General features: G+C 53.1%; 2 protein-coding genes across 7 annotated transcripts in view; both read right to left on the reverse strand.

The window, feature by feature from the left end:
• Positions 1-15,472, reverse strand: part of LOC127542382 (BTB/POZ domain-containing protein KCTD12-like) — a 43,931-nt gene extending 28,459 nt beyond the window's left edge. For 2 of the 5 annotated variants that reach the window (XM_051967928.1, XM_051967926.1), the window contains exons 1-2: positions 14,644-15,472; positions 12,412-13,266 (exon numbers count right to left, since the gene is read on the reverse strand). In XM_051967928.1, coding sequence (XP_051823888.1) covers positions 12,412-13,252 — 841 coding nt within the window. In that variant the 5' untranslated portion in view covers positions 13,253-13,266; positions 14,644-15,472. Of the gene's footprint in view, positions 1-8,144; positions 9,434-11,419; positions 13,267-13,827; positions 13,932-14,643 lie in introns of those variants that run through there. The other 3 variants (XR_007948657.1, XM_051967927.1, XM_051967929.1) reach the window with 3 other exon arrangements.
• A 106-nt stretch (positions 15,473-15,578) lies between these two features.
• LOC127542383 (elastin-like) lies at positions 15,579-17,635 on the reverse strand. Of its 2 annotated transcripts, none has more exons than XM_051967931.1 (2): positions 16,404-17,635; positions 15,579-16,087 (listed from the first exon to the last, which is right to left on the reverse strand). In XM_051967931.1, exons 1-2 carry the CDS (start codon positions 16,771-16,773, stop codon positions 15,597-15,599), a joined length of 861 nt encoding a protein of 286 aa, XP_051823891.1. In that variant the 5' UTR covers positions 16,774-17,635; the 3' UTR covers positions 15,579-15,596. The 2 variants fall into 2 exon arrangements, with proteins under 2 accessions (XP_051823891.1, XP_051823890.1); XM_051967930.1 differs by having other exon boundaries at positions 16,392-17,635.
• Positions 17,636-18,161: the final 526 nt, after the last annotated feature.

Here is an 18,161-nt window from a genome sequence, read left to right on the forward strand (position 1 = left end):
AGAGACAGAGAGACAGAGAAAGAAAGAGAGATAGAAACAGAGTGACACAGAAACAGAGACAGATACATACAGAGACAGAAGAGAGACCAAGAGATAGAATGAGAGAAACACAGAGACAGAGAGACATAGAAATATAGAGACAGAGAAAGACACACAGAGAGAGACAGAGAGATAGAGACAGAGTGACATAGAAACACAGAGACAGAGAAAAAGAGTGAGACAGAGAGAGAGAGGGACATAGAAACAAAGAGACAGAGACATACAGAGACAGAAGAGAGACCGAGAGATAGAATGAGAGAAACAGAGACAGAGAGACAGAGAAAGAAAGAGAGATAGAGACAGAGTGACATAGAAACAGAGACAGACACATACAGAGACAGAAGAGAGACCGAGAGATAGAATGCGAGAAACATAGAGACAGAGAGACAGAGACAGAGTGACATAGAAATAAAGAGACAGAGAAAGACACACAGAGAGAGACAGAGAGATAGAGAAAGAGTGACATAGAAACACAGAGACAGAGAAAAAGAGTGAGACAGAGAGAGAGAGGGACATAGAAACAAAGAGACAGAGACATACAGAGAGAGAAGAGAGACCGAGAGATAGAATGAGAGAAACACAGAGACAGAGAGACAGAGAAAGAAAGAGAGATAGAGACAGAGTGACATAGAAACAGAGACAGATACATACAGAGACAGATGAGAGATCGAGAGATAGAATGAGAGAAACACAGAGACAGAGTGACATAGAAACACAGAGACAGAGAAAAAGAGTGAGACAGAGAAAGAGACAGAGTGACATAGAAACAAAGAGACAGAGACATATAGAGACAGAAGAAACTGAGAGATAGAATGAGAGAAACACAGAGACAGAGACAGAGTGACATAGAAATACAGAGAGAGAGAGAGAGAGAGAGAGACATAGAAACAGAGAGACAGAGACATACAGAGACAGAAGAGACCGAGAGATAGAATGAGAGAAACGCAGAGACAGAGACAGAGTGACGTAGAAATACAGAGACAGAGACACAGAGAGAGAGAGAGACATAGAAACACAGAGACAGAAATAGACAGAGACAGAGAGACAGAGAAAAAGAGTGAGACAGAGAAAGAGACAGAGTGACATAGAAACAAAGAGACAGAGACATTCAGAGACAGAAGAGACCGAGAGATAGAATGAGAGAAACACAGAGACAGAGACAGAATGACGTAGAAATACAGAGACAGAGACACAGAGAGAGAGAGAGAGAGACATAGAAACACAGAGACAGAAATAGACAGAGACAGAGAGACAGAGAAAAAGAGTGAGACAGATAAAGAGACAGAGTGACATAGAAACAAAGAGACAGAGACATACAGAGACAGAAGAGAGACCGAGAGATAGAATGAGAGAAACACAGAGACAGAGAGACAGAGAAAGAAAGAGAGATAGAAACAGAGTGACACAGAAACAGAGACAGATACATACAGAGACAGAAGAGAGACCAAGAGATAGAATGAGAGAAACACAGAGACAGAGAGACAGAGACAGAGTGACATAGAAATATAGAGACAGAGAAAGACACACAGAGAGAGACAGAGAGATAGAGACAGAGTGACATAGAAACACAGAGACAGAGAAAAAGAGTGAGACAGAGAGAGAGAGGGACATAGAAACAAAGAGACAGAGACATACAGAGACAGAAGAGAGACCGAGAGATAGAATGAGAGAAACAGAGACAGAGAGACAGAGAAAGAAAGAGAGATAGAGACAGAGTGACATAGAAACAGAGACAGACACATACAGAGACAGAAGAGAGACCGAGAGATAGAATGCGAGAAACATAGAGACAGAGAGACAGAGACAGAGTGACATAGAAATAAAGAGACAGAGAAAGACACACAGAGAGAGACAGAGAGATAGAGAAAGAGTGACATAGAAACACAGAGACAGAGAAAAAGAGTGAGACAGAGAGAGAGAGGGACATAGAAACAAAGAGACAGAGACATACAGAGAGAGAAGAGAGACCGAGAGATAGAATGAGAGAAACACAGAGACAGAGAGACAGAGAAAGAAAGAGAGATAGAGACAGAGTGACATAGAAACAGAGACAGATACATACAGAGACAGATGAGAGATCGAGAGATAGAATGAGAGAAACACAGAGACAGAGTGACATAGAAACACAGAGACAGAGAAAAAGAGTGAGACAGAGAAAGAGACAGAGTGACATAGAAACAAAGAGACAGAGACATATAGAGACAGAAGAAACTGAGAGATAGAATGAGAGAAACACAGAGACAGAGACAGAGTGACATAGAAATACAGAGAGAGAGAGAGAGAGAGAGAGAGACATAGAAACAGAGAGACAGAGACATACAGAGACAGAAGAGACCGAGAGATAGAATGAGAGAAACACAGAGACAGAGACAGAGTGACGTAGAAATACAGAGACAGAGACACAGAGAGAGAGAGAGACATAGAAACACAGAGACAGAAATAGACAGAGACAGAGAGACAGAGAAAAAGAGTGAGACAGAGAAAGAGACAGAGTGACATAGAAACAAAGAGACAGAGACATTCAGACAGAAGAGACCGAGAGATAGAATGAGAGAAACACAGAGACAGAGACAGAATGACGTAGAAATACAGAGACAGAGACACAGAGAGAGAGAGAGAGAGACATAGAAACACAGAGACAGAAATAGACAGAGACAGAGAGACAGAGAAAAAGAGTGAGACAGATAAAGAGACAGAGTGACATAGAAACAAAGAGACAGAGACATACAGAGACAGAAGAGACTGAGAGATAGAATGAGAAAAACACAGAGACAGAGACAGAGTGACATAGAAATACAGAGACAGAGACAGAGAGAGAGAGAGACAGAGAGAGAGAGAGAGAGTGACATAGAAACACAGAGACAGAGAGACAGAGACAGAGTGACATAGAAACAGAGAGACAGAAATAGACACAGAGACAGAGAGACAGAGAAAAAGAGTGAGACAGAGAAAGAGACAGAGTGACATAGAAACAAAGAGACAGAGACATACAGAGACAGAAGAGACCGAGAGATAGAATGAGAGAAACACAGAGAAAGAGACAGAGTGACATAGAAATACAGAGACAGAGACACAGAGAGAGAGAGAGAGACATAGAAACACAGAGACAGAAATAGACAGAGACAGAGAGACAGAGAAAAAGAGTGAGACAGAGAAAGAGACAGAGTGCCATAGAAACAAAGAGACAGAGACAGAAGAGACCGAGAGATAGAATGAGAGAAACACAGAGACAGAGACAGAGTGACATAGAAATACAGAGACAGAGACAGAGAGAGAGAGACAGAGAGACACAGAGAGAGTGAGAGAGAGTGACATAGAAACAGAGAGACAGAAATAGACAGAGAGACAGAGAGACAGAGAAAAAGAGTGAGACAGAGAAAGAGACAGAGTGACATAGAAACAAAGAGACTGAGACATACAGAGACAGAAGAGACCGAGAGATAGAATGAGAAAAACACAGAGACAGAGACAGAGTGACATAGAAATACAGAGACAGAGACAGAGAGAGAGAGACAGAGAGACACAGAGAGAGAGAGAGAGTGACATAGAAACAGAGAGACAGAAATAGACACAGAGACAGAGAAAGAGACAGAGTGACATAGAAACAAAGAGACAGAGACATACAGAGACAGAAGAGACCGAGAGATAGAATGAGAGAAACACAGAGACAGAGACAGAGTGACATAGAAATACAGAGACAGAGACACAGAGAGAGAGAGAGAGAGAGACATAGAAACACAGAGACAGAAATAGACAGAGACAGAGAGACAGAGAAAAAGAGTGAGACAGAGAAAGAGACAGAGTGACCTAGAAACAAAGAGACAGAGACATACAGAGACAGAAGAGAGACTGAGAGATAGAATGAGAGAAACACAGAGACAGAGAGACAGAGACAGAGTGACATAGAAACACAGAGACAGAAAGAGATACAGACAGAGAGACAGAGTGACATAGAAACACAGAGATAGAGAAAAAGAGTGAGACAGAGAAAGAGACAGAGTGACATAGAAACAAAGAGACAGAGACATACAGAGACAGAAGAGACTGAGAGACAGAATGAGAGAAACACAGAGACAGAGAGACAAAGAAAGAAAGAGAGATAGAGACAGAGTGACATAGAAACAAAGAGACAGAGACATACAGAGACAGAAGAGACCGAGAGATAGAATGAGAGAAACACAGAGACAGAGACAGAGTGACATAGAAATACAGAGACAGAGACACAGAGAGAGAGAGAGACATAGAAACACAGAGACAGAAATAGACAGAGACAGAGAGACAGAGAAAAAGAGTGAGACAGAAGAGACAGAGTGACATAGAAACAGAGACAGAGACATACAGAGACAGAAGAGACTGAGAGATAGAATGAGAGAAACACAGAGACAGAGACAGAGTGACATAGAAATACAGAGACAGAGACAGAGAGAGAGAGACAGAGAGACACAGAGAGAGTGAGAGAGAGTGACATAGAAACAGAGAGACAGAAATAGACAGAGAGACAGAGAGACAGAGAAAAAGAGTGAGACAGAGAAAGAGACAGAGTGACATAGAAACAAAGAGACAGAGACATACAGAGACAGAAGAGACCGAGAGATAGAATGAGAAAAACACAGAGACAGAGACAGAGTGACATAGAAATACAGAGACAGAGACAGAGACAGAGAGAGAGAGACAGAGAGACACAGTGAGAGAGAGAGAGTGACATAGAAACACAGAGACAGAAATAGAGACAGAGAGACAGAGAAAAAGAATGAGACAGAGAAAGAGACAGAGTGACAGAAACAAAGAGACAGAGACATACAGAGACAGAAGAGACCGAGAGATAGAATGAGAGAAACACAGAGACAGAGACAGAGTGACATAGAAATACAGAGACAGAGACACAGAGAGAGAGAGAGAGACATAGAAACACAGAGACAGAAATAGACAGAGACAGAGAGATAGAGAAAAAGAGTGAGACAGAGAAAGAGACAGAGTGACATAGAAACAAAGAGACAGAGACATACAGAGACAGAAGAGACCGAGAGATAGAATGAGAGAAACACAGAGACAGAGACAGAGTGACATAGAAATACAGAGACAGAGACAGAGAGAGAGAGACAGAGAGACACAGAGAGAGTGAGAGAGAGTGACATAGAAACAGAGAGACAGAAATAGACAGAGAGACAGAGAGACAGAGAAAAAGAGTGAGACAGAGAAAGAGACAGAGTGACATAGAAACAAAGAGACAGAGACATACAGAGATAGAAGAGACCGAGAGATAGAATGAGAGAAACACAGAGACAGAGACAGAGTGACATAGAAATACAGAGACAGAGACACAGAGAGAGAGAGAGACAGAGACACAGAGAGAGTGAGAGAGAGTGACATAGAAACAGAGAGACAGAAATAGACAGAGAGACAGAGAAAAAGAGTGAGACAGAGAAAGAGACAGAGTGACCTAGAAACAAAGAGACAGAGACATACAGAGACAGAAGAGACCGAGAGATAGAATGAGAAAAACACAGAGACAGAGACAGAGTGACATAGAAATACAGAGACAGAGACAGAGACAGAGAGAGAGAGACAGAGAGACACAGAGAGAGAGAGAGAGTGACATAGAAAGAGAGAGACAGAAATAGACACAGAGACAGAGAGACAGAGAAAAAGAGTGAGACAGAGAAAGAGACAGAGTGACATAGAAACACAGAGACAGAGAGACAGAGACATACAGAGACAGAAGAGACGGAGAGATAGAATGAGAGAAACACAGAGACAGAGACAGAGTGACATAGAAATACAGAGACAGAGACACAGAGAGAGAGAGAGACATAGAAACACAGAGACAGAAATAGACAGAGACAGAGAGACAGAGAAAAAGGGTGAGACAGAGAAAGAGACAGAGTGACATAGAAACAAAGAGACAGAGACATACAGAGACAGAAGAGAGACTGAGAGATAGAATGAGAGAAACACAGAGACAGAGAGACAGAGACAGAGTGACATAGAAACACAGAGACAGAAAGAGATACAGACAGAGAGACAGAGTGACATAGAAACACAGAGATAGAGAAAAAGAGTGAGACAGAGAAAGAGACAGAGTGACATAGAAACAAAGAGACAGAGACATACAGAGACAGAAGAGACGGAGAGACAGAGACAGAGAGAATGACAGAAACAGAGACAGAGAGAGAGAGAGACAAAGAGAGACAGAGAAAGAGACACAGAGACAGAGACAGAAACACGGAGACATAGAGACATACAGAGAGACAGAAAGATACAGAGTGACAGAGAAACAAAGAGATAGAGACATACAGAGACAGAAGAGCGACAGAGAGATAGAATGAGAGAAACACAGAGACAGAGAGACAGAGACAGAGTGACATAGAAACACAGAGAGAGAAAGAGACACAGAGACAGAGTGACATAGAAACAAAGAGACAGAGACATACAGAGACAGAAGAGAGACTGAGAGATAAAATGAGAGAAACACAGAGATAGAGAGACAGAGAAAGAGAAATAGAGACAGAGACAGAAGAGAGACCGAGAGATAGAATGAGAGAAACACAGAGACAGAGAGACAGAGACAGTGACAAAGAAATACAGACAGAGAGAGACAGAGAGATATAGAGTGACATAGAAACACAGAGACAGAGACAGAGACACAGAAGGATACAGACAGAGTGACATAGAAACACAGACACAGAGAAACAGAGCGAGATAGAGAGACAGAGACAGAGTGACATAGAAACAAAGAGACAGAGACATACAGAGAGACAGAGCAAGAAAGACAGAGAGATAGAATGAGAAACACAGACACAGAGAAAGAGACAGAGCCACAGAGTGACATAGAAACACAGAGACACAGAGAGACACACAGAGACTGAGAGACAGAGTCAGAGTGACATAGAAACACAGAGACACAGAGAGACACACAGAGACTGAGAGATAGAGTCAGAGTGACATAGAAACACAGAGACAGAGACATACAGAGAGATAGAAGAAGAGAGACAGAGAGATAGAATGAGAGAAACACAGAGACAGAGAGACAGAGACAGTGACAAAGAAATACAGACAGAGAGAGACAGAGAGATATAGAGTGACATAGAAACACAGAGACAGAGACAGAGACACAGAAGGATACAGACAGAGTGACATAGAAACACAGACACAGAGAAACAGAGCGAGATAGAGAGACAGAGACAGAGTGACATAGAAACAAAGAGACAGAGACATACAGAGAGACAGAGCAAGAAAGACAGAGAGATAGAATGAGAAACACAGACACAGAGAAAGAGACAGAGCCACAGAGTGACATAGAAACACAGAGACACAGAGAGACACACAGAGACTGAGAGACAGAGTCAGAGTGACATAGAAACACAGAGACACAGAGAGACACACAGAGACTGAGAGATAGAGTCAGAGTGACATAGAAACACAGAGACAGAGACATACAGAGAGATAGAAGAAGAGAGACAGAGAGATAGAATGAGAGAAACACAGAGACAGAGAGACAGAGACAGAGTGACAGAGACAGAGACAGAGTGACATAGAAACAAAGAGACAAACATACAGAGACAGAAGAGACCGAGAGATAGAATGAGAGAAACACAGAGACGGAGAGACAGAGACAGTGACATAGAATCACAGAGACAGAGACATACAGAGAGACAGAAGAAGAGAGACCAAGAGATAGAATGAGAGAAACACAGAGACGGAGAGACAGAGACAGTGACATAGAATCACAGAGACAGAGACATACAGAGAGACAGAAGAAGAGAGACCAAGAGATAGAATGAGAGAAACATAGACCCAGAGAAACAGAGACATAGAGATAGATAGTGACATAGAAACACAGAGACAGAGAGAATGACAGAAACAGAGACAGAGAGACCGAGACAGAGATGTAGCAGCAGAGCACACACTGTTCTACTCATGGGGAAGTGAAGCCATCCTTCCCCTTCTTTCCCCTCCCCCCCTGTGCCTCCTGCAGTCTCTGTCCCTTCATCAGGGGGTCTCCTCTCCCGTGCACCCCAGTGGTCTTTTCCTCTGTTGGCTGCTTCCCCCCTCTCCCTTTCCCTGTGTCCCGGTCCCTTCCCCTTGTTCCCTCCAGAGGAAATCACCCTTTTCTTATGTGTAGCTCAGTTCCGTCCCCATTTGTTCTGCAGTTGGCAGGATTTTTCCCGTTGCCCCCTTCCCCATCTGTTTGTTTCTTTGGGGACCGGAGGATCCCAGGGTTTGGGGTCCCCTAAGCTGCCCGTGTGCTCCCGTTACACAGAAAAACTGGATAGTTTTAGAGAAATGGGGGGCAGTGGGAAAGAAGGGAGGTAGAATCGCCTGCGCCCCATCTCTCCCCCCCCCAGCAGTCTGCCAGACCCAGCCATTTGTCTAAAACCATCTTGGATTTTGGAGAGGATGAGAGCACGAAGCTCCGCGGAGCCCCGTCTGCCGAAGCCGCTGACCGCTCCCCCTTCCGGGGCTGGTCCCATCGGGTCTCTCTCTGCTGCCTGTTCTTGCTCCCAGGTCCGCGCGTCCCGCGTCCCGATCCCTCTGCAGGTGGCGTGGGGCCCGCGGTGTCCGAGTCCATCTGCAGCGCCTTCAGAGACACGGGGCTCCTCCTGCCTGGGGTTCGCTGGGCCCCGAGGGGTTGGACACAGAGGACGATACAAGGAAGCTCCTGTCTCCCTCTTTTCTCAAGCCCGTCCCGGGGCGGAGGCCTGGAGCCTTGCCAAGGCTCTCCACCCAAACCCGGGGTCCACGGAGTGAACAGCTGTAAATGGCAGCTGACGTTCGATTGGATCCTGGGGGCAGCGGGAGAGCCTGGAGTTTGCTGAGTAGGTGGGAAGGCGGCACGGTCTGACCTGTGCTTTGGGTGGCCGAATGGGGGACGTACTGGAGCGGGAGAGTCCCAAGGCTGGCAGAGCCACGGCGCCCCTCCCCATCTGGCCCTGGCAGCTGCTGCCACAGTCCAGGCGGGAGAAAATGACAGCGCCAGGGAGGCGACTGTGTCAGAAGAGAGAAATGTCGGAAAGGTGAAAGCGGCAGGCCTTGGCCACAGTGGATATCGACTCCTAAATTGAGAGCCGGAAGGCTGGACCTCATAATAGAGGAGGGGAGGAGAGAGGAACCGTTTTAGACCCACTGATTGAGCTGAAGATGGCTCGTGGACATTCGGTCTGAGCTGTCCAAAGGGCAAGTAGATACACAAGATCGGGGTCAGCAGAAAGTCCGGGCCGGGAAGGGGAGACGGGAGAACCATCAGCTCAGCTTGGCGAGAGCGCGAGGGGACGTCGCCGAGGGCCCGAGTCAGGGAAGGGAGGAGAACATGGCGCATGAGGTGATGGGCCAGGAAAGGGCCGAGGGCTTGGAGCCAGGAGGTCCCAGTGAGGATGAAGAGGAGGTTTCTTAAGAGCTACAGGGACATGGAGAGAGGAGGAAACACTGTGATAGGAGACTCTGAACACGGAAAGGGAACGCTTGTGGATGGTGGCAAGGGTTCAAGTTGTGGGGGTGGGGTTGAGGAGGGAGCCATGGGAAACAACTTAGGGAACTGGGAGAGTGGAAATGAGTGTGGAAGTTCTCTAGGGCGGCCCCTGGGGAGGAGAGACCAGGAGCCAGCCCGACCTCTTGGAGGAAGGAAAGGGAGGGGCCTGGGGGGAGGTGGGCAGACAACAGCCACCAGGATCTGCGGCCTCCCTGGGGAGCCCACCGGGGCGGCCCGGCTCTCCTTCCGGAGTCAGGCTCTGGTGGCAGGAAAGACCCTCCCAAAGGTCCCGTGACAATGGGCCGGCTCTGCCCAGAGCCACGGCCTTGCTGGCCTGCGGTCTTCCTTTCCCAAAGGCCAACCCTCGTTTTTTTCCTAAGCAGTCCCAAGGACTTCCCTGTGCTCTGCTCTCATCCCAAAGCCCCTGAATTTCCAGCGGCCCCCACCCTGGACCCGGGCCCAAGGTGGACGTGGGGACAGGAGGTGCTTTCTAAGCTCAGGCCAGGCTTTGATGATGTTCAAATTTGGAATCCAAATAAATTCCCGGGGAAGACGGTCTGGAGATGCCCTTGTCTTAAGGGACTGACGCTCAAGGATGATGAGAGCCAGTTTTCCAGGCCTTCATCTGGCCCAGGCTTAGGGGGTCGGAGGAGGGAGTGGAGCCAAGAACAAATGCAGGCCGTTCCTTCAGAATGGAGGCCCTAGAGGCCTTCATTTCACAGATGAGGTGACTGAGACCCCCAGAGGGGAAAGCAAGCACTTCAGCCATGGCCAAGAGGCTGAGTTAGAGCTGGCACCCAGGCCTTTGGACAGAAACAGAGGGGCAGGAGCGTATGTGGGGGTTGGGGGAAGAGGCGGCGAGGAGAAAAAGGCTCAGGAGGCCAGAGCCCAGGCTGCTTTCCCCCTCTGAGATCCCTAGTCATTAGGTGACACGGGGGCCACCGATAAGAGACGAGCCGGTCACTTCTCCTCGTCCCCGTTGCCATTGGTGCGCCATCTGTGGGGTAGACCGAGCCCCAGGGAGAACTGGCCGGGGACGAATCCCCTCCCTGACTGGCATTTATCGGACACTCCCTAGCCAGCCAGTCCATCCTCTGAGTACCTCTGGCCCCCCGATGGCGGCTGCTGGCAGCCTCTCCCCTTGAGACTGTGAGGATGCCCGGGATGGCCGGAGTGGCCGGCACGGGAGGCCTGGGATGGGGACGGATCTGGCTGCTTTGAATCCCCAGATGAGCCGGCTGCAGGAGGGACCAGGGGAAGCAGCCCACCAGACAGGAGGAGGAAGCACCAGACGGCTCCCAGGCAGAGGGTGGTCTGATGTTATTGTCCACTCGTTTACCCAACATGCAACGGGCCTCCCCCCAAGCCTGAAACACAGATTCCTGGGATGTCTGAGCCGGAAGTTATAAATGAAGACTAGAGACTGGCACACTGGGTCGGAGTCAAGACCCCAGGGTCAGATGCTGGGTGCGCCCCTTACTACTGTGTGACCTCTTACTTTCTCCCTGAGGCCTCAGTTTCCCCATCTGGAAGATGTTCCTTTATATCCGAGAGACCCAAAGAAGGGGAGGGAAGGCTCTGCCCCCGAGAGGGGGGCGAAGCCCGGCACATTCATTACCGGCCCAAGAGCCTTCCAGGGCACTTGCAAAGCAGGCACTTGGAGCCTCCACAACCAAGAAAAACTAAGGCGCCAGCCACCGTCACCTCTGGAGCTCCTTAGGGTCCGACTCGATCCTCTTATTAGCATCGCATCTGACAGATGGTCAAACTGAGGCTCCGGGCCGTGAAGCCGCCCGCCCAGGGAGAGGCCAGCGGAGTAGAAAGCTGCGGCGGGCAAAGCCGAGGAGGCCGGCGGGCCCGTGGGCCCTGCCGAGCAAAGACACTAAGAGAGGAGCTGAAGAAAGAGTCAGAGAGGGAGGGGACAGCTCTTTATTATGTGTGCCCAATAAGTGCTGTGGGGCAGCCGACATAGAAAGCACTGGCTGCCGCCATCGGGGACGCCGGAGACAAGACAGGGAACTCCTCCCCCCTCCCACCCAGGCCGAGGAGCCTTTTGGCCCCTTCACATTCGGGTACATCCGGGACTTCCCAAAGGTCACAGATTTGCCCTTATTCACCCTGAAGCCTTAACTCACCTTGCACTCTGCAGCCTTTGAGGACCACAGAGGCATGGAGCCTCTGGACCGCCCATCCCCCTTGCCCTCCTCTCCCTCGCATCTGCCAGAAGTCCCCCTCCCCACCAGAGGCCCTCGAGGGCCGCCATCTTCCTCTAGCTCTCTTTGTGGGACCATCACACATCAAGCTATTTCCGAGAAGACGGGAGCCGCGGGAGCCTTCCCCCACCCCACCGGGGAGCCGAGGCATCGGCTTATGGAGATCGCGGCGTCCAAGTGAGCCCGGTGAAAGGGGCTGAGGAAGGGGGAGGGCAGCCGGCAGCCTTCGGGTCATCCCCTTGTCCACCGGGGAGCTTTCGTTCATGGCACCCACCTCCCGCCCCGCCCCCGTCCCGCTCCCTGAGACGCCACAGCGGTATGTATATATGTACACGTGGAGATGTCAGAGCCAGTGACGGAGCTTGCCGTCCGCTACCCAAAGTTGCCGCCCGAGACCCCAATCCAAGGTAGATGTGGGAGCCCCCGGGCCTCTCTCAAAGACCTGGTTTTCATGTTTAAATGTTTCCCTCGGTGACTAGGGTTAAAAGCAAGAAAGGTGCTGGAGGGGGGAAGGAAGCGAGGGGCCAGGAATGACTTTAGGGACAGTGAATGGGGGGAAGCGGGGCAGGAGCCAGGGGCACCAGAGTCTCTTCTTAAAGAAAAGAGCTGGCATTGGCCCAGAGTGGGAAGCGGGGAGGAAACTCTGGGGCTTCTATTTTGTCGGGTGATTTTTTGTGTTTAAGTATCACTCACGGTAAAAAATATACTCGGTGTAAGAGGTCCAGATCTTGTCGTCGGCCTGGTCCTGAGCACAAGCGCAGGTGCCCGTGGAGTTGGACGTCACCATGTGGAAGCCGGCAGTGGCCAGTTTGTCGAAGGCTTGCTCTAGGTAGTTGAATTTGAGGTAGTAGCGGGAAGTGTACCGCTCGGGGGGGCGGTCGGGGTCTCGGCTCTCGTTCAGGGTCTCGCCGAATACTTCCTTGGCCAGCGAGATCTTGCCGCACACCATGATTCGGGCCACGCGGCGGAACTTGGCGTCAGTCTGGCTATCCCGGCCCAGGGTGTAGGAACCCCGGTAGCCTAGGGTGATATAACCACTCTTGCGGGCGGCCCCGGCGCCGGGCCTGGTGGTCACCGGGGAGTCGCCCGGGCCGCTGGCCGAGACCGACAAACCGGAGGCGGGGATGGGGTGCGGCTCTTCGGAGTCGCTCGCCCTGAGCTCGTCTGCCACGGAGTTGTTCCCGGCATCGGGGGCCAGGATCTTGACGAGATCCGGCAGTTTGAAGTACTCGGCCTCCCTCTTGAGCCGGCTCCGCTCCGGAAAGTGGTCCGGCAGCACCAGCTGGTGGTCCCTCATATAGTCTAAGACGTAACGGAAGAGGAAGCCGTCTCGATCCACGAAGAAGCGCCCTTTGTTGTCGTGGGACAAGGACAGGGGGTTCTTCTGACTGAACATCTCCCAGAGCAGAGAACCTTGGACACTGACCAGGGTAGGGTAACGGGTAATGTACACCTGGCCCCCCACATTGAGCTCGATGATTTCAGGAAAGGCATCAAACTCTCCTTTTTCTTTGGCGTTATGAACTACAGCCATGATGTCCCCTTCGACTGTAAAAGCAAAAGAGACTCGAGATTACGGGGGAAACGGTGACAGACGCGCTGGCGGAGACCCCCACCCCCACCCCAGCCCTTCTCGGCCGCTCAGCAGAGCAGTGTGGGTAAAGCAGACTCGAGGTCCGCTGGCCCCTGGGTGTGCCCGATGTTCTCAGAACGTTTTCAAAATTCCCTTTAGGCCAAGAAAGCTACCCCAACAGGAAGTCTCCATTCGGCCCGGTCCCTCCCTCTAGCCTCGAAGGCCAAGTCAGACTTCCGTAGTTCTTAAGAACAGATGATCCTTCCCCAAGATATTGCCCAGTCCCACCTCCAACGGGCTCCCAGTCACCCGGTCCCCAGTCCCACCGCTTAGCCGGGCTCGGTCTTCCCACCGCCCGCTCCCTCTGCACCTCCCCATTTCTCTGGATCCCACCCTCTCCTTCCGGGCCCAGATTCTCAGTGTCCATTTGCTGGACCTGGTCCCTCCCCCCTCCATGAAGAGACAGAGCTAAAAGGAACAAATCCCTCCATTTCACAAAGGAAGAAACTGAGGCAGCACAAGGAGGTGTCACGTACAAGAAATGACAAGAGTCTAGATTGACGCCCAGGTCTCCAGGGTGTTTGAGTGGATTCAAATTCAGCCTCTACCCTTGAACTGTGACTTCCGGTGAGTCATTCAGCCTCTGGGAGTTGAGGCTGGGAGGCTGGGTGTGACTGGTGGTGACAATGGTGAAAGCAGCCATTGTTGACATAGCCCCAGTCATTGTGCCACTTCACAATCATGATGGCATTATGTCATCCCAACAACCCTGAGAGCTGAGTGTTAATCATTATCCCCATTGCGCTGTTGAGGAAACTGAGGCAGCGATGAAGTGACTTGTCCAGGGTCACACCGCTAAGTATGTGTTAGGACTTCCAGAAGCCTTTCGGTAGAGATCATCCAGAGAGGATGGAGGGAATTTGTGATCGGGAGAAGGGGGAGGGGGACAGAGATAGAGACAAAGGCAGACAGACAGACCGGGGTGGGGGAAGGGGGAAGGGGGATGCCCAAGTTGGGAGGGGAGGGTGGTGATATCCTTACACAATAACAGAAAAGTTGAGAAGGGGGCAGGGGTTTGGGGGGGAAAAGTCAAAAATCCTTTGATTTCTCAAGTCTTTAACAACCATGGCATTTCCCATGATCCCCCTAGAGCGGGGGGGACTAAAGACCCAGAAGGGAAACTGTGGGAAAGGCAGCAGCTTGCTCCGTGCCCTCATTTCGTCCCTCACTCGCCCACTCTAAACAGCGCCCTAAACCGGCAGAGCTCCCCAGAAGGGCCCGGGGTGCTCGCGCCCCCCGCCGGCCACCCCTTCCGCCGAGAGCGGGAGCTCCCCGAGAAGGTGACCCCTTACCTGGCGAGTCACCTGCGGACGAGGTGAGCTCTCAGGCGCCGGGGAGGTTCGGACGAACGGGCCACGAGGACGGAATCCCCTTAATTCATGGTTTTCCTCCTGGAGTGTGTTCGGTCCCTCCTCAAACAGCTGGCTGGCAGCTGGATCCTGCTGGTCTGAGCAGCTCTGATCAACTGAAGGAGGGAGGGAGGGAGGGAAGAAGGAAAGGAAGGAGGGAGGGGCTGGCTCTTCCTCAGATTCTGATGTCGGCAACCCCATTGTTGGCAAAATTCTAGCCTTGATGGCATCATCGCTAGGCAACAGGTGAGCCACTCACGGCCCAGCCTGGCCCTCTGCAGGCCCCCGGCCTCCCCCCACCCCCGAGCCGGGGCAGCAGCTGGGCCCTGGGAAAGTGATGGGGAAACTTCCCGGGGCCCTCCAGGCCCCGCTGAGCCGCAGAGGAGGCCACTGGGTCCTGGGGAAAGATGGCCCCGGGGAGCACGAGTGTGCCCCTGGGCCAGCAGCCTCAGGGCGGGGTGTGCCATCCAGCCCACTCCCCTCCCTGGGGCAGGGAGCGGCCCCTCCGCCTTCCTGGCTGAGGCTCAGGGTGCACAAAGGCAAATAGCCTTGTTCAAGGTCACCCGGCCCAGGAGGTGGGCCGCGGGGGTTGTCCCCCGGGCCGGCTCCCCTTCTGCTAGCCTGGCCCAAACTGCAGCTGAGAGGCTGCCAGGGGCGGGCCGGCACTCGGGGAATCCTCCCGGGGCTGCGAGTTAGAAGCCCAGCCTTCTGGGCTCCTTTCTGCCCTCCCCAACTAACTGAGGGAACGTGGGGGTATCCCTGGGATTCCAGGAAACCATCCCAAGAGCCCTCAGTCTGGCCCTCTGCACAGCAGGCTGGCTGCCCTGCCCCGTCCTGCCCTCTCTGCCCCTCCCGGCTCTGTAACCCCCCCCCCAGCTGCCAAACCCCCTCCTCCCCTAGCACCCCCAGTCGAGCTGGGACTGACTACTGGAGGGGGGGGCTGCGGGCCTCTGGAAATGGCGACAGCGGCGCCCGGAGTCGGGGAGGGGGGGAGGCAGGCCAGGGCAGCGGCTGCGGCCCGAGCGGACCTCTGCAGACCTGCCCGCAGCCCCCGCCCCCACCCCCAGCACACGCAGGGCGGCACGTGGGCTCCATCCTGCTGCAATCGCTTCTGCAGCCCCGTTGTTAGCCCTCTCTCGGGCTTGGAGATCGCGAAGCCCGGGCCGCCCCCCCAGCCCGGCTCCGTCCTTCAAGCTGGCCGTGGCTGGGTCCTCGCCACCCTCCCCCTTCCAGGCGCCGGCCCCGGCCTCGGACCCGCTCAGAAGCCGGGCGGAGGATCTGCCAGACGGAACGCAGAGCAAACCTGGGGGGCGCCCCCTTCTCGGGCAGTGAGCAGCTCCGGTCCCCGGGGATCCAAGAGAGGAGGGCTGGCGCCCCAAGGGTCCAACTGCAAGGGAAGGCAGGAGCCAGTCGTCAGTGGGGGCAGTGGGGGCGGGGGCTGCCCTAGTGCAGAGCCGCCCCTCCCCGCCGCTGCCCCCCTCCCCCCGCGAGAAAGAAAGGAGCAACACTTGAATAAGTTGGAAGAGGGCAGGAGGTGGGGGCGGGCTGGGAGGCTCGGGGGGAGTCTGCCTCAGACAGCATCCGGCCAGACACACAAACAGCCGCCCGCACTCACGCTCGCGCGCGCCCCGACCCCATCCTCCCCAGCTCGGGCTCCGCGGCAGGGCCGGGGGCAGGGTCGGGCGGAGCACCTGGGGGCCGACCTGAGCCCCTGCGGGCCGCGCCGCGGCCGCTCCCGCCCGCCCGGGTCTCCTCAGCTCTCGGCCTCCGGCCTCGGCCGCTCCATGGCCCCCGGGGCCGCTCAGCTGTCCCTGGGTCTGGCCTGCTCTCGGCTCCCCGCTCCTTCTCCCGCCAGCCTGCTTCCCAAGTGAAAACCGCGGACCGTGTGTGTGCGTGTGTGTGCGTGTGCGTGTGCGTGTGCGAGTGTGTGAGTGTGCGCGCGTGTGAGTGTGTGTCCGGTATTTGAGGAGGGGAGGGGAGCCCGGGAGGAGGGGCGATTGGGAGGGGCACGCCCCCACAAAGCCACACAAAAAACCTTAGCTTTAGAGCTAGAAAGGGGCTGTAGACGTCCATTCTTTTTACAGAAAAGGAAACTGAGGCAACGGAAGGACTCGTTTGGAAGCCAGACCCCCTAATTGTGCCTGCAGGGCGCCCGCACGCAAAGTGGGCCCCAACACAGCTTGGCCCTCCTTCTTCCCAGGTTTCCCCCGGGGTGTATAAACACCAAGAGATTGTTTGTTTAAAAAAAAAAAAAGTTGGTTTCCCTCCTCAGAAGCCTCCTTTGCAATACCTTCCGTTGGTGTGGGAGGCAGGAAGGAGAGGCCGTTTCCAGGAAAATCTCTGATTTTCCAGACTGCACCTCAAGCAGAGCAGAGGGGGCTCTAGACTGGACAGTTCCCAGCAGCCCAGAACTCCTCCCCCCTCACCAGGCTCAAAGCATTTCAGTTAGAAGTGACCTTGAATATCCCCTGATTGCTATGATGGAGCCCGACAGCTTCATTTTAGGAAAGGGTCAACCAAAGCCCAGAGTCCCGGAGCTGGAAGGTGGCAGCTCCCCCCGCCCCCATCAGCGAGACCCCAAAGCCTGGGAAGCCTCCTCCCAGCCACCCCCTCCTCCCCTGTCTCCTCTCCAAACCAAACTTCAGGAGCTGCTGAAGCCCACCGGAAACCCCACTCATTCGAGGCTCCCATGGCCGTCCTTGCCAGCCAGCCCCAACCCGGCCCCCTAAGCTCGGAGGAACCGGCCTCCCGTCCATGTCTGGCCGGCCTTTCCCCAAGCCTTCGGGCATTCCCGCAGTTGCCTACCCCAAAAGGCCGTGTGCCGGGTCATCGCTGGCTGACCCTGTGAAAACATTTCAAACAGGTCCGTGAGTCCACCCCGGAACCCACGAGCCCATCCCGGAACCCACGAGCCTACCCCGGAACCCACCGCCTATGGAGCCTCCCTGGTGAGTGGATTCGTTCATTCCCTCATTCTGTCACTCACCAAGCACTGATTGGGCAGCCACTGATAGCTAGCAGACGCCAAGCACGGGGCCGGAGGCTGCCGTATCCAGGTAGGGCTTCTCTGCCCGCCGGGTAGCCGGGCACCCTGTGGCCACCACAACTACGGTTGCCGCCGCTGCTGTTGCAAGCTCAGCTCTCCTCCATTTTGTCAAGGGCGTGCGGCCCCAAGCCCGTGCCCCGCTCAGGCATCCGCCCGCTCCAAAGACTCCGGGAGGCCGCCGGGTCTTGGATACGTCTTCTGGGGCACCGTGACAGGTTCCTTTGCTTCGTATCATGCCCAGGGATTCCCGGAGCCTGAGGACCTCGTGCCATTCCCTCCAGAAAGCCACCTTGTGGTTCGTACTACCTCCGGGGGTCGGCCGTCGTCACTCCAGCTCCCCATCGGTTGGATGCAGGCGAGGGAGAAGTTGGGGGACAGGGAGGCGCTGGCCACGAGGCCGTGGGGGGTGCGTGCC

Source organism: Antechinus flavipes, chromosome X (genome assembly GCF_016432865.1).
Source record: "Antechinus flavipes isolate AdamAnt ecotype Samford, QLD, Australia chromosome X, AdamAnt_v2, whole genome shotgun sequence".
Taxonomy (NCBI): Eukaryota; Metazoa; Chordata; class Mammalia; order Dasyuromorphia; family Dasyuridae; genus Antechinus; species Antechinus flavipes.